At 46.4% G+C, this 14,708-nt stretch overlaps 1 protein-coding gene and 1 non-coding gene across 3 annotated transcripts; one reads left to right on the forward strand and one right to left on the reverse strand.

Annotated features, from left to right (window-relative positions):
- The first annotated feature begins 317 nt into the window (after nucleotides 1–317).
- LOC129546753 (cell adhesion molecule CEACAM21-like) lies at nucleotides 318–13,358 on the forward strand. Of its 2 annotated transcripts, XM_088830303.1 has the most exons (4): nucleotides 318–474; nucleotides 1,389–1,748; nucleotides 4,923–5,210; nucleotides 12,137–13,358. In XM_088830303.1, exons 1-4 carry the CDS (start codon nucleotides 411–413, stop codon nucleotides 12,241–12,243), a joined length of 819 nt encoding a protein of 272 aa, XP_088686429.1. In that variant the 5' UTR covers nucleotides 318–410; the 3' UTR covers nucleotides 12,244–13,358. The 2 variants fall into 2 exon arrangements, with proteins under 2 accessions (XP_088686429.1, XP_055268006.2); XM_055412031.2 differs by lacking the exon at nucleotides 1,389–1,748.
- On the reverse strand, nucleotides 6,022–6,146 carry LOC129547390 (U6atac minor spliceosomal RNA). Its single transcript, XR_008684067.1, has one exon. It is a non-coding gene; the product is annotated as a U6atac minor spliceosomal RNA (small nuclear RNA).
- Nucleotides 13,359–14,708: the final 1,350 nt, after the last annotated feature.

Consider the following 14,708-nt stretch of genomic DNA (forward strand, 5'->3'; position numbering starts at 1 on the left):
TGTAGCTATGTATGTGTGTGTAGGGGTGTGTGTGTGTAGGTATGTGTATGTAGGCATGTGTGTGTGTAGGGCTGTGTGTAGATGTGTGTGTGTGTGTGTAGGTGGAAACTCACTCCTCTGGAAGGCAGAGGACTCGGCAGAGTTCAGGGACTAGAAATACAGACAGAAGGGGATGGGGGAGGGGGGCCAGCAGGGAGGGCAGGATGAGAGAGGAGGGAGAGGGGGCAGGATGAGAGGGGAGGGAGAGGGCGGGGCCTGGGCAGAGACCCAACCAAGCGCTCCTGCTGGGGGGGCAGGCCCAGCACAGAGCAGGAAGGACAGCACAGCTCACACAAGCAATGCAGTGCTCGTGAGCGTTTCTGGACCAGAAGTTCTCCTCAGACGGAGGGACACAGCAGACAGCAGGCACCATGCAGCCCCCGTCAGGCCCTGCAAGCAGGAGGCATGTCCCCTGGAACAGGCTCCTCCTGGCAGGTGAGAGGGGACAATTTTAGGGAGTGGGCCGAGACTGGAGAACAAGAGACTGGCTGGTCCCTGCAGGAGACAGGGCTCTGAGGGGACAGAGGGCTTCTGTTCAGACCCGAGGGCAGAGGACAGGGGAGCAGGGGAGGGCGGGGGGCTCAGCCACAGGGGACGCTGCATGAACTAGAGCTGGTGAGGGGCGGGGAGACCTCAACTGCTGTAGGTTTTACAAGTTATTTAAGAAATTATTCTTCACTGAGCAATAACTATTGAAGACTGATGACAATAATAACAATTCATGTCTGGGTGTCACTCCAGAAAGAACACACCAAGACACTAAACAACACCCTTCTCTACAACTCTTAAAAGCTGACAAACACCAGGCTGTAGAGGTTCCCTCACCAGAAATTTGGGTACAAGAAAATCAGACAAGCCTCTGCCCTCACAGAGCCCACGCTCTGGGGGGAGGAAGACAGACAAGCAGAGAGATGGAGAATGTGCTGGTAGGTTTTGACAGGAGTCACACAGGAATCGAGCGGGGAAGGGTCAGCAAGTGAACACGGAGGGTCTTCAGAGCAGCTGGTCGGGGGGAGGGGCAGCTCCCAAGAGGCCCCTGAGTGTGAGCAGGCGTGTGAGGGCAGCGAGGGAGTCAGCCAGGGCACAGCTGGGGAAACAGGAAAAAACGAGCCCAAAGGCGCTGAAGTGATGGGGGTCATGCTGCTGACCTTGAACCACACACACACTCACACACACACACTCACACACACACACACACTCACACACACACACTCACACACACACACTCACACACACACACTCATACACCGAGGCTGAGGGATGAAGAGACCTGCTCGGGACCCAAGGCGCCATGTTCCCCTCCCCCACACTGGTCAGATATTAACTGGTTTCTCTCTCTTCTCTCCTAGTCTCACTCTTATCCTTCTGGACCCCGCCCACCACTGCCCGCCTCACTGTTGAAACAGTGCCCCCACTTGCTGCAGAAGGGTCGGTCGCTGTTTTAAACATCCTCGGAAAGGAAGGGTTTATCATAGGCTATGGCTGGTTCAGAGGGAACAGGGTAGAGCAAAACGCTGCAATTGAAGGCTACCAAGTACTTGAAAATTCACATATGCGTGGGCCTTTAAACACCGGTCGAGAGACAGTACAACCCAATGGCTCCCTGATAATCCAATCTGTCAAGAAGCAGGACTCAGGGACCTACACTGCGATGACTGTAAAGCATGATTTAACAAATGTTTCAGCATCTGGAGATCTCCAAGTATACAGTGAGTGCTTCCTCTTTGACCTCGGGGTGTTGAGTGAGGTGAATTCTATACATACTGGCAGGACTGACAGACCCGGATGGTGCCTCCATCTCCCTCTACATTATGTCCCGTGTTGGGGTTTGAACATTTAGGACACAAACTGTGGAGACAAACTCCAAAGGGTCAGAATTCCATTCACGGGATCTGGACCCTGCAGACACTGCAGAAAGAAGGACGGTCTGATGGGAGGGACTCAGCAGAGGGAGAGAACTCTCGGTCCAGCCCCGCTGGCTCCCTCCCTGCGACCATGACCGTGAGGAAGACCCTGCAGGACCAGTAGGGCCCTGGCCTGAGGGATCCTCACAGAGAAGCTCAGGCCCACGGGGAAGCCCCTCCCTGACCCTGTCCCAGGGTCCCGGCTCCAGCGACCATGGAGAACCTGTGCCGCTGGTGGGTGTTGGCCTCTCAGGCGGGGCTGACTGGGGCGGATGACTCCCCAGCTCCCTGAGGCCAAGGTTTCTCAGCAGGTCATCGGCGCTCAGCCCCTAGAGCCGCGTCTGAGCAGGGGTGGAGTCCAGTCCTTCCCCCGAGACTCAGCATGGAAAGCAGGCTAGGCTGGGTCCCCACACTGTTAGCTGACCCCCTGGGGGTCAGAGGAGACTCCAGAGGAAGGTCAGCGTCCCCAAGAAAGACCAGAGAAGAGAAGATGCTCCCGGCAGCTCCTCACCCCGCAGAGGGCAGCCCAGAGAGCCCTCTCCTGTGGGCGCAAATAATAGTAAACAAGTTTACTTGGTGACTTTTCTATGTTCAGCTTTAGGTAATTAATTATGAATGATTTGGTCTTCCCAGGTGGCGCTAGTGGTAAAGAAACCACCTGCAATGCAGGAGACGCAGGTTCGATCCCTGGGTCGGGAAGATCCCCTGGAGAAGGAAATGGCAACCCACTCCAGAATTCTTGCCTGGAGAACCCCATGGACAGAGGAGCCTGGCGGGCTACAGTCCATGGGGTCACACAGAGTCAGGCAAGATTGAAATGACTTGGCACAGTACGGAAGTACAGTACTATGCCCAGCTTTAGGTTATTAATTATGAATGATTTAAGGTCATTACAGTACACTGACAGTCCAGAGATAATTTGCCATTTAGCCTATTTTATGGAAGAGAAAGTGAGGTATTCAGTTCAGTTCAGTTGCTTAGTCGTGACCGACTCTTTGTGACCCCATGAACCACAGCACGCCAGGTCTCCCTGTCCATCACCAACTCCCGGAGTTCACTCAAACTCATGTCCATCGAGTTGGTGATGCCATCCAGCCATCTCATTCTCTGCCGTCCCCATCTCCTCCTACCCCCAATCCCTCCTAGCATCAGACTCTTTTCCAGTGAGTCAACTCGTCGCATGAGGTGGCCAAAGTATTGGAATTTCAGCTTTAGCATAAGTCCTTCCAATGAACACCCAGGATTGATCTCTTTTAGAATGGACTGGTTGGATTTCCTTGCAGTCCAAGGGACTCTCAAGAGTCTTCTCCAGCACCACAGTTCAAAAGCATCAATTCTTCGGCGCTCAGCTTTCTTCACAGTCCAACTAGGGGGATTCAATCAGTGAATCAGAGTCACGCAGACCATAACTGGCCAATCAGGGTCAGGCCAGCAGCACAGCTCCACCTCTCCTCCATCCCAGGGGTCTTATTATAATATCTAGGAATGCAGAAGCCAGCTGTTGGTTCAGATCCTTTCTTTTTGGGCATCCCCAACTCAGAGAGAGAGTGTGTGAACTGAGAAGTAAAAGGAAACAGAGAAATAATTCTGTTTATTCAGAATTATTTCTCTGTATTCTAGAACTAAATTACCTGCATCAACCATCAAATCAGTGACAGGAATGTCCAGGCCTCCCCTCCTTAGGTAGCTGATGGACAAGCTCCTTGCACTGAGTGAACCAGAGATCATTTATTTGCTGGTTACTAGAGGTGTTGGGTGTCACTCCCACTGGAGTAAAATGGAAAGGACTCAGCTCCTCACTCCCCATCTACACCTGCAGCCAGCGCAGGGCCTGACAGGCAGCAGGCTCTCAGTGTTTTTTTGGGGAGGGAAGAATGGAAGGAATAAGGACGAATGAATGATCTGTGATCTCTTCAGGTGCTGGAATCTGGAAGCAGAGTCCTAGGAGGCTCTGGCCACGCCTGCCGCCTGTCTTTCCAGGGAGGGGAGCCATGTTTTACCCTCTGACCACCTGCCCCTAAAGTGCATTTGGAGCCTAGTCTCATGGTGTCTATGGGGCTGCTCCGCTGTGGGAGGGTTTCCAGGGGTGGGAGGCAGGGGTCCTGCTTCTGGGCAGTGGTGGGGCTCTTGCACCTCTGGATGTTTGAAGTCACTTGAAAGCCCCACTTTGAAGTCGCTTGTAAATGGACATTTCTCTCTCTCTCTGCCCCTTCCATGTCTCTCACCTTCTTTCTCCGTCATTCCATCAAGGACTGGCCCTGCTCTGCACAGCTTCCCTGCCCTTAGATGCAAACGTGTGCGCTCAGTCACGTCTAACTCTTCGTGACCCCATGGACTATAGCCCGTCAGGCTCTTTTGTCCGTGGGATTCTCTGGGCACAAATACTAGAGCAGGTTGCCATTTCCTTCTCCAGGGAATCTTCCCGACCCAGGAATCGAACTCACATCTCCTGTCTCCTGCATTGGCAGGCGGATCTTTTACCTCTGAGCCTCCGGGAAAGCCAGTAAAAAATTTCAAAGAGAAGTAATTGCCTTTCCTGCTTTGCGTAAAGTTCCCTCGGCCCCACAGATACACAGGGGTGGCAAAACTGTCTTCCGTAACATACACAGAAGGGTGTATAACAAATGAGACCTGAAACTTTTTAGAACCAAAGGAAGTTCTAGGAAAGGGTCCATCAAAGTTCACAGGGAAAATTTCACTTCAGGCTGAGGATGCTGTACATATGGATTGAGAAGGTACCGCAGAGATGTCTAATGGACAGGTCAGGGTCATTCAGGTATCATTGAGGTGAGGGAGGAAAGGGAAACTTCTCCTGACACATCTTCTCTTGAAGAGAGACCCACAGCCTTGTTCACAGGCTCAGGGTCCTCCTCGGGGTCACCTTTACAGAGCTCACTGACCCCGCAGTGGCTGAGACACCCGAGGAAGGAGCTTGGCCCCAGGCCGCTGACCTAGTCACCTCCTCTGTTCTCTCCACAGGCCTGCTGCAGCGGCCCTCCATCCAAGTCAGCGACCCCATGGTCAGAGAAAAAGAGAACAGGGTGGTCATTACCTGTATCACAAATGAAACTGACATCAGCGTCAAGTGGATCTTCAACAGGCGGCAGTTAAAATCCGCAAAGAACATCTTCCTGTCCGAGGACAGGAAGAGCCTCACCATAGACCCCGTCAAGCAGGAAAATGCCGGGGATTATCAGTGTGAGATCTTCAACATAGGCACTTCCAACAGAAGTGAGACCTTTGAGTTGAAGGTGAAAAAGGTGAAACGTAAGTGACCGCTTGTCTCATGCTCCATCTTCCCAAGAGGATGGCTCCACCAACGGGGTGCACAGTGGATCGAGGTCACAGCAGGCAGAATATCAGTGAGGAGACTGTTACAATAAAAAGATAGCAAAATCCTAACAGCTCCATCTCCGAAAAAAAAAAGGCAGGGTGCTTCCCTGGTGGCTCAGAGGATGAAGAATCTGCCCGCAATATAGGAGATCCGAATTTGATCCCTGAGTTGGGAAGATTCCCCTGGAGAAGGGAATGGTTACCCACTCCAATATTCTTGCCTAGAGAATTCCATGGAATTCTCTACAGTCCATGGGGTCACAAAGAGTTGGATGCAACTGGGCAACTAACACACACCCACACAAACATGCACACACACACACACACACAGAAAAAAAAATTCAGTAAGTTTCTAATCCTGGGGCCGGCATTTACTCTGTGACTTTGCACAAGATTTTTTTTTTTTTTTCTGCTACACGATCTTTATATGGTAAAAAAAAAAAATGTAAGATTTATCATGTAAATAATTCTGCAGGTTATAGCTCAGTGGTATTAAGTAAGTCCATTCATATTTTGCAGTCGTTACCCATATATCCAGTTCACCTTGGTTAGTATTGTCATCTAAGCACTATTAAGTCTTCCAGCCCACGAACACTTTTCATTTATTCATGTCTTCTTTAATTTCTTACACTATGTTTTTCCTTTGAAAAAAATTTTTTTTTAGTTTCTCTTGTACAAGTCTGTCAGCTCCAAAATTCCTAAATTTTATTCTTATTGATGCTGTTATAAGTGGAATTTATTTTTATAAAAATGGTGGTTAGATACTATGATTCAGGTAGCAATTCCTTCACTGTAGGCATGTTGTCAGGTCCAAAGGCCTCTGCTATTTTTGTCAAGGGGCATGTTAGCCTTATATCCTTCACGCAGCATATAAAGGGAAGTTTTAAATTTTTCTTTTCATATTGTTCACTGTTCATATAGAGAAATAGAACTGCATTTATGTGTTGGTTTCATATCCTACAGCTCTATCAAATTTGTTTATTAGACCTAACAGGTTTTTTTGTGAAATTTTTAGGGTTTTCTGTTAATATTTAAGGCCACATCTTCTGCAAACAGTTAATTTTGCTTCTTAATTTACAATTTTAGTATCTTTTCTTTCTTTGGCACCGAATTGGTCTATTACTTTTTTTAAAGTTATTGTTTGTAACTCACAAAGTTCTATTAGAATTAAATGAGATACCTGGTATAGATTCTTAATGCAATGGGCACTTTTTTATTAATTAATTTTCAAAATAATTGTTTTATTTATTTTTGGCCAGGCTGGGTCTTTGTGGCTGTGTGGGGTTTTTCGCACAGGCTTAATTACTCCATTGCATATGGGATCTTCTCAGACTGGGGTGGAACCCATGTCTCCTGCATTGACAGGTGGGCTCTTTACCACTGAGCTACCGGGGAAACCTTGTCTATTACTTTCAATATTGTTTTGAATAGAAGTGGCAAAAGCAGGCATCCTTATCTTGTTTTTGATCTTAGAGGGAAAACTTTCAGTCTTTCACACTTAGAATGGTGTTAGATGTGGGTTTTAATATATGGCCTCTATAACACTGGAGCTTCCCAGGTAGTGCTAGTAGTAAAGAACCTGTCTGCCAAGGCAGGAAAAGTAAGAGATGCAGGTTCAATCCCGGGGTCAGGAAGATTCTCCTGGAGGAGGGCATGGCAATCCACTCCAGTATTCTTGCCTGGCGAAGTCCACGGGAAGAGGAGACTGGCGGGCTACAGTCCATGGGGTTGCAGTCTTTGCGATTCCACTTTGGTAGCATCTGTGTTTCTAGGAATTTGTCCATTTTACTGAAGTTATGCAATTTGTTGGCATACAATTACTCATAATACTTCTATAACTCATTATTTCTTGAGAATTAGTAGCAACATCCCCACTTTCCTTGCTGATTTTAGTAATCTGAATCTTCCCTATTTTTCTTGATCAGTCTAGGTAAGTTTTGTCAAAATTGTTCATCTTTTTCCCCAATTGTTGATTTACTTCGCTGTGCTGGATCTTCACTGCTGCGCTGGCTGTTCTCTAGCTGTGGTGAGTGGGGTTTACTCTCTAGTCGCAGTGCACAGGCGTCTCGTTGCAGTGGCTTCTCTTGTCTGGAGAATGGGCTCTAGGGCCTATGGACTTCAGAAGTTGCAGCCCGTGGGATCAGTAATTGCAACTCCCTGGCTCTAGAGCACAGGCTCTAGATGTGGAGTTGTGGATCTCAGGCTCAGCTGCTCTGCAGCATGTGGGATCTTCCCAGATCAAGGGTCAAACCCATGTCTCCTGAATTGGCAGACAAACTCTTTAACATTGAGCCAACCAGGGAAGCCTTTCTTATTCTCTTTTGAAGAACCAATTTCTTGTTTTATTGTTTTTTCTCTATTAGTTTTCCATTCTCTATTTTTTTTATCTCCACTCTGTTACGATGTTTTTCCTTCTGCTAGCTTATGGTATGGTTTGTTCTTCTTTTGCTAGTTCCTTCATTTGTAACGTTTGCTTGTTGATTTGAGATCTTTCTTCTTTTTCAGGGTAACCATTTACAATTATAAATTCTTGCATGAGATTCTTAACTTCACTGAGCCCCAGAGTCCTCAACTGAAATCATACTAAAACGTCTGTGCTTCATGTCATTGTTTCAAAGATTTAACGTACTATTCAATTAAACCCTTAGTAAAATTCCACACACTGAGGAAATGTTCCATAACTATTCAGTTCAGTTCAGTCGCTCAGTCGTGTCCGACTCTTTGCAACCCCATGAGTCACAGCACGCCAGGCCTCCCTGTCCATCACCAACTCCCGGAGTTCACTCAAACTATTAGATGTTATTATTACTATTACTACCATTGGGCTCTATAAAATCAGGTAGTCCTACAGTCAAGGACTACACTAGATCCACCTCTTATTAGTTATATGACTTTGGGTACCTTTTTTCTTATCATCACTGGAAGTCTTGGGTTTTTCATCTGTTAAGTGGAAATAATGTTGACCTGCACTCAATATGCCAGCAAACCAGAAAACTCAGCAGTGGCCACAGGACTAGAGAAGGTCAGTTTTAATTCCAATCCCAAAGAAAGGCAATGCCAAAGAATGTTCACACTACCATACAATTGCACTCATCTCACATGCTAGAAAAGTAACACTCAAAATTCTCCAAACCAGGCTTCAACAGTACGTGAGTTGTGAAATTCCAGATGTTCAAGCAGGATTTAGAAAAGACAGAGGAACCAGAGATCAAATTGCCAAAATCCACTGAATCATAGAAAAAGCAAGAGAATTCCAGAAAAACATCTACTTCTGCTTTCTTGATTACACCAAAGCCTTTGACTGTGTGGATCACAACAAACTGTGGAAAATTCTTAAGAGGTGGGAATACCAGACCACCTGACCTGCCTCCTGAGAAATGCAGGTCAAGAGGCAACAGTTAGAACCGGACGTGGAACAACAGACTGGTTCCAAATTGGGAAAGGAGTTTGTCAAGGCTGTATATTGTCACCCTGTTTATTTAACTTCTATACAGAGTACATCACACGAAATGCCAGGCTGGATGAAGCATAAACTGGAATCAAGATCACCAGGAAAAATATCAATAACCTCAGATATACAGATGATACCACCCTTATGGCAGAAAGTGAAGAGGAACTAAAGAGCTTCTTGATGAAAGTGAAAGAGGAGAATGAAAAAGCTGGCTTAAAACACAACATTGAAAAAACGAAGATCATGGCATCCGGTCCCATCATTTGATGGCAAATAGATGGGGAAACAGTGACAGACTTTATTTTCTTGGGCTCCAAAATCACTGCAGATGGTGACTGCAGCCATGAAATTAAAAGACACTTGCTCCTTGGAAGAAAAGTTATGACCAACCTAGATAGCATATTAAAAAACAGAGACAAACAAAGGTCCATCTAGTCAAAGGTATGGTTTTTCCAGCAGTCATGTATGGATGTGAGAGTTGGACTATAAAGAAAGCTGCTGCTGCTGCTGCTGCTAAGTCACTTCAGTCGTGTCCGACTCTGTGTGACCCCATAGACAGAAGCCCACCAGGCTCCCCCTTCCCTGGGATTCTCCAGGCAAGAACACTGGAGTGGGTTGCCATTTCCTTCTCCAATGTGTGAAAAGTGAAAGTGAAGTTGCTCAGTCGTGTCCGACCCTTAGCGACCCCACGGACTGCAGCCTACCAGGCTCCTCCATCCATGGGATTTTCTAGGCAAGAGTACTGGAGTGGCTTGCCATTGCCTTCTCCGATAAAGAAAGCTGAGTGCCAGAGAACTGATGGTTTTGAACTGTGGTGTTGGAGAAGACTCTTGAGAGTCCCTTGGAACTGCAAGGAGATCCAACCAGTCAATCCTAAAGGAAATCAGGCCTGAATATTTATTAGAAGGACTGATGCTGAAGCTGAAACTCCAGTACTTTGGCTACCTGATTCGAAGAACTGACTCATTGGTAAAGACCCTGATGCTGGGAAAGATTGAAGGCAGGAGAAGGGGATGACAGAGGATGAGATGGTTGGATGGCATCACCGACTCAATGGACATGAGTATGAGTAAGCTCTGGGAGTTGGTGATGGACAGGGAAGCCTGGTGTGTTGCAGACCATGAGACCACGAAGAGTCGGACATGACTGAGCGACTGAACTGAATGTTGACCTGGCAGGGTTATTATATGAATCAAATGTGGTACGTGTAAAGTATATAGCAGAGAATCTGTCTTATAATAAGTACCTGGTAGGCTACAGTCCATGGGGTCGCAAAGAGTCGGACACAACTGAGCGACTTCACTCATAACAATAGCTAACATCAGCATTCATCTTCAGATTTGAGTTGACTAGTGAAGAAAACAGATAAGAAAGTGATACAAAAAATATTACATATTGGAAGGGAGAGAAAGAATAAAACAGACTCATAGGAACATGTTACTGACTAAATATGGGAGAGAAAAAAAAAGATTTGACTGCAAGATTTCTTGTCTGGTATGATACTTTTCATCTTGAGATGCAGCCAAGATGGCACTAGACATGCAAGACATTTACTGGGAGAATGCCTGTTTAGGAAAGTGGGGCAGGAGTGGGAGGAGCCTGGGAAGGTCCTTAGACCACAAGGCATATCTGACCCAAGTGAAAAAGAAAGAGAAGGAAGTAAGTTTTAGGCTGCAGTGCAGTTTTAGAGGGTGTCTGCAAAGCTGATGGGGAGTCCTTGAGCTTAAGTCACCCATGGAGGAAGATAATTTCTCATCAGTTCAATTCAGTCGCTGGAACTGGAATTAAATCACCTCCGCTAGCTTTGCTTGTAGTCATGCTTCCTAAAGCCCACTTGACTTTGCATTCCAGGATGTCTGGCTCTAGGTGAGTGATCACACCATCGTGATTATCTGGGTCATGAAGATGTTTTTTGTATGGTTCTATTTATTCTTGCCTCCTCTTCTTAATATCTTCTGCTTCTGTTAGGTCCATAACATTTCTGTCCTTTATTGTGCCCATCTTTGCATGAAATGTTCCCTTGGTATCTCTAATTTCCTTGAAGAGATCTCTAGTCTTTCCCATTTTATTATTTTCCTCTATTTCTTTGCAATGATCACTGAGGAAGGCTTTCTTATCTCTCCTTGTTATTCTTTGAAACTCTGCGTTCAGATGGGTATATCTTTCTTTTTCTCCTTTGCCTTTGACTTCTCTACTTTTCTCAGCTATTTATAAGGTCTCCTCAGCAACCATTTTGCCTTTTTGCATGTCTTTTTCTTGGGGATGGTCTTGATCACTGCCTCCTGTACAATGTCACGAACCTCTGTCCATAGTTCTTCAGGTACTCTGTCATATCTAATCCCTTGAATCTGTTTGTCACTTCCACTATATAATCGTAGGGGATTTGATTTAGATCATACATGAATAGTCTAGTGGTTTTCCCTACTTTTTTCAATTTAAGTCTGAGTTTTGCAATAAGGAGACCGTGGTCTGAGCCACAGTCAGCTCCTGGTCTTGTTTTTCTGACTGTATAGAGCTTCTCCAGGCCAGAATACTGCATTGGGTAGCCTATCCCTTCTCCAACAGGTCTTCCCCACCCAGGAATCAAACCAGGGTCTCCTGTATTGCAGGGAGATTCTTTACCAGCTGAGCTACCAGGGAAGGCCCTATCATTTCTCATAGAATGATTGAATTCACATCCTCACTGGGAGCGTGTGAAGGGTGTTCTCTGTGCGAAGGGGCAGTGAATTCAGAGGGCTTTCCATCAATAAATGCCCACCACAAGACACCTGAGAGGCACATATTCATAGCTGTCACACCTGGTACCCAGAGGAAGATGCAGTCATGAAAAAGTGGGAGGTGATGTGTGAGCTAGTCACTCAGTTGTGTCCAACTCTTTGCGATCCCATGGACTGTAGCCCCCCAGGCTCCTCTGTCCATAGAATTCTCCAGGCAAAAATACTACAGTGGGTTGCCATTTCCTCCTCCAGGGGGTCTTCCCGACACAGGGATCAAACCCACATCTCCTACATTGCAGGCAGATTCTTTACCATCTGAGCCACCAAGGAAGCCCCAGGAAAAGGTGGGAAGTTATAATGTACAAAACCATGAAAAGGTGGGAAATAGTAACATACAAAAATAACCATCAGTCCCTCTTACATTTCCAAAGCCTTCAGAAATATATGTGTGCAGAAAGACCAGATTGGAACTGAGGCAACTCTGGTCACCAACCTAGAAATACATGGAGAGAGAAAGAAAATCACAAGGATCTGGTCACCTAATCACCACACAACAGCTCTCCCACAGAAAATCGATTTCTTGAAGGCACAAGTAGATTACTTAATGTTGACAACTCTTTCGTAGAGCACCTCCTGCTGTAAAATAATGTCACTTTCATTCATTCTGTTCTTTTCTTTTCTTTCCATGACAGACTCTCTGTTTCACCTCACAACGATTGCCGGCATCATGATTGGAACCTTGGTTGGTTTGGCTCTGATAGCAGCCCTTATGTATTTCTGCTTCTCAAATAAACTGTAGGGTATGCTGCCTTTCCTCTTGTTCTGCTTGCTCCGAGGCTGACTGCCCTGCTTGGGAGAGGGAAGGAGACTTCATCTTCATCTCTGGGCTGGATCTGCTCCTCAGTCTTCCTAAAGCCCTGCTTCTCAGCACTGATTTTTATGGGTCTCCTCTTCCCTGGTCTTCATGCTGCCTGTACCCCCCTCTCTCTTGGACATGGCTGTTCCCACCCCCATCTGATTTAGAGGGGTGTCGACTAAAAACGGTGAACAACTTGAGAGCTGCGACTTACGTTTTATTTGGGGCAAAATGAGGACTGTAGCCCGGGAGGCAGCACCTCAGATAGCTCTGGTAGCCTGCTCCGAAGAGGCAGTCGGGGAAGGTCAATATATAAGATTTCATTGAAGGGGGAGTTCAAGGCGATTAAGTGCTCATGTTATAAGGTTTTCTGCTAGACACGAGGAGGTGATGTCATCATGATGGGATTTAGTGCTTTTCTAGAGATGAGGAGATGCAAGGATGGGAATCATGAAATCAGTTCCTGAAAATATCCAGCTACCCCACCAGATTCCCTGGAGCACAGAGTGCCTCATCCCACCCAGAATTCCCTCGGGGTGTTGAAAGTCAACAGCTGTAGGAGCACAGGGTTCAGTCTCCGCAGAAAGTGAAAGTGTTAGTCGTTCAGTCATGGCCAACTCTTTGTGACCAAATGGACTATAGCCTGCCAGGCTACTCTATGGGGTTCTCCAGGCAAGGCAACAAGGGAAGCCACCACAATGAGAAGCCAGTGCACTGCAGTGAAAAGGATCCCCGGCTACCCACAGCTAGAGAAAGACTGTTTGCAGCGACAAAGGTCTAGCGCAGCCAAAAATAAATTTTTAAAAACCTGTTTCTAAAAAAAAAATCTATGAACTTTCAGGAGTTGAACAATCCATGTTAGCAACACCCAAGTCAGTCAATATGTCATTCCTACCCTAAAGAAGATCTCCAGTTCAGTTCAGTCGCTCAGTTGTGTCTGACTCTGTGACCCCATGAATCACAGCACGCCAGGCCTCCCCGTCCATCACCAACTCCCGGAGTTCACTCAAACTCATGTCCACAGAGTCAGTGATGCCATCCAGCCATCTCATTCTCTGTCGTCCCCTTCTCCTCCCGCCCCCAACCTTTCCCAGCATCAGAGTCTTTTCCAGTGAGTCAACTCGTCGCATGAGGTGGCCAAAGTATTGCAGTTTCAGCTTTAGCATCAGTCCTTCCAATGAACACCCAGGATTGATCTCCTTTAGGATGGACTGGTTGGATCTCGTTGCAGTATAAGGGACTCTCAAGAGTCTTCTCCAGCACCACAGTTCAAAAGCATCCATTCTTCGGTGATCAGCTTTCTTCACAGGCCAACTCTCACATCCATACATGACCACGGGAAAAACCATAGCCTTGACTAGACGGACCTTTGTTGGCAAAGTAATGTCTCTGCTTTTAAATATACTCTCTAGGTTGGTCATAACTTTCCTTCTAAGGAGCAAGTGTCTTTTAATTTCATAGCTGCAATCAGCATCCGCAGTGATTTTGGAGCCCAAAAAAATAAAGTCTGACACTGTTTCCACTGTTTTTCCACCTATTTCCCATGAAGTGATGGGACCAGATGCCATGATCTTTGTTTTCTGAATGTTGAGCTTCAAGCCAACCTTTTCACTCTCCTCTTTCACTTTCATCAAGAGGCTTTTGAGTTCCTCTTCACTTTCTGCCATAAGCGTGGTGTCATCTGCATATCTGAGGTTATTGATATTTCTCCCAGCAATCTTGATTCCAGCTTGTACTTCTTCCAGCCCAGCGTTCTTCATGATGTACTCTGCATATAAGTTAAATAAGCAAGGTGACAATATACAGCCTTGACGTACTCCTTTTCCTATTTGGAACCAGTCTGTTGTTCCATGTACAGTTCTGACTGTTGCTTCCTGACCTGCATACAGGTTTCTCAAGAGGCAGGTCAGGTGGTCTGGGATTCCCATCTCTTTCAGAATGTTCCACAGTTTATTGTGATCCACACAGTCAAAGGCTTTGGCATAGTCAATGAAGCAGAAATAGATGTTTTTCTGGAACTCTCTTGCTTTCTCCATGATCCAGCGGATGTTGGCAATTTGATCTCTGGTGCCTCTGCCTTTTCTAAAACCTGCTTGAACATCTGGCAGTTCACGGTTCACATATTGCTGAAGCCTGGCTTGGAGAATTTTCAGCATGACTTTACTAGCGTGTGAGATGAGTGCAATTGTGTGGTAGTTTGAGCATTCTTTGGCAGTCCCTTTCTTTGGGATTGGAATGAAGACTGACCTTTTCCAGTCCTATGGCCACTGCTGAGTTTTCCAAATTGCTGGCATATTGAGTGCAGCACTTTCACAGCTTCATCTTTCAAGATTTGAAATAGCTCAACTGGAATTCCATCACCTCCACTAGCTTTGTTCATAGTGATGCTTTCTAAGGCCCACTTGACT

The sequence above is a fragment of the Moschus berezovskii genome, chromosome 22, assembly GCF_049115385.1.
Source record: "Moschus berezovskii isolate FMDL1 chromosome 22, NW_MosBer_1.0, whole genome shotgun sequence".
Classification (NCBI taxonomy): Eukaryota; Metazoa; Chordata; class Mammalia; order Artiodactyla; family Moschidae; genus Moschus; species Moschus berezovskii.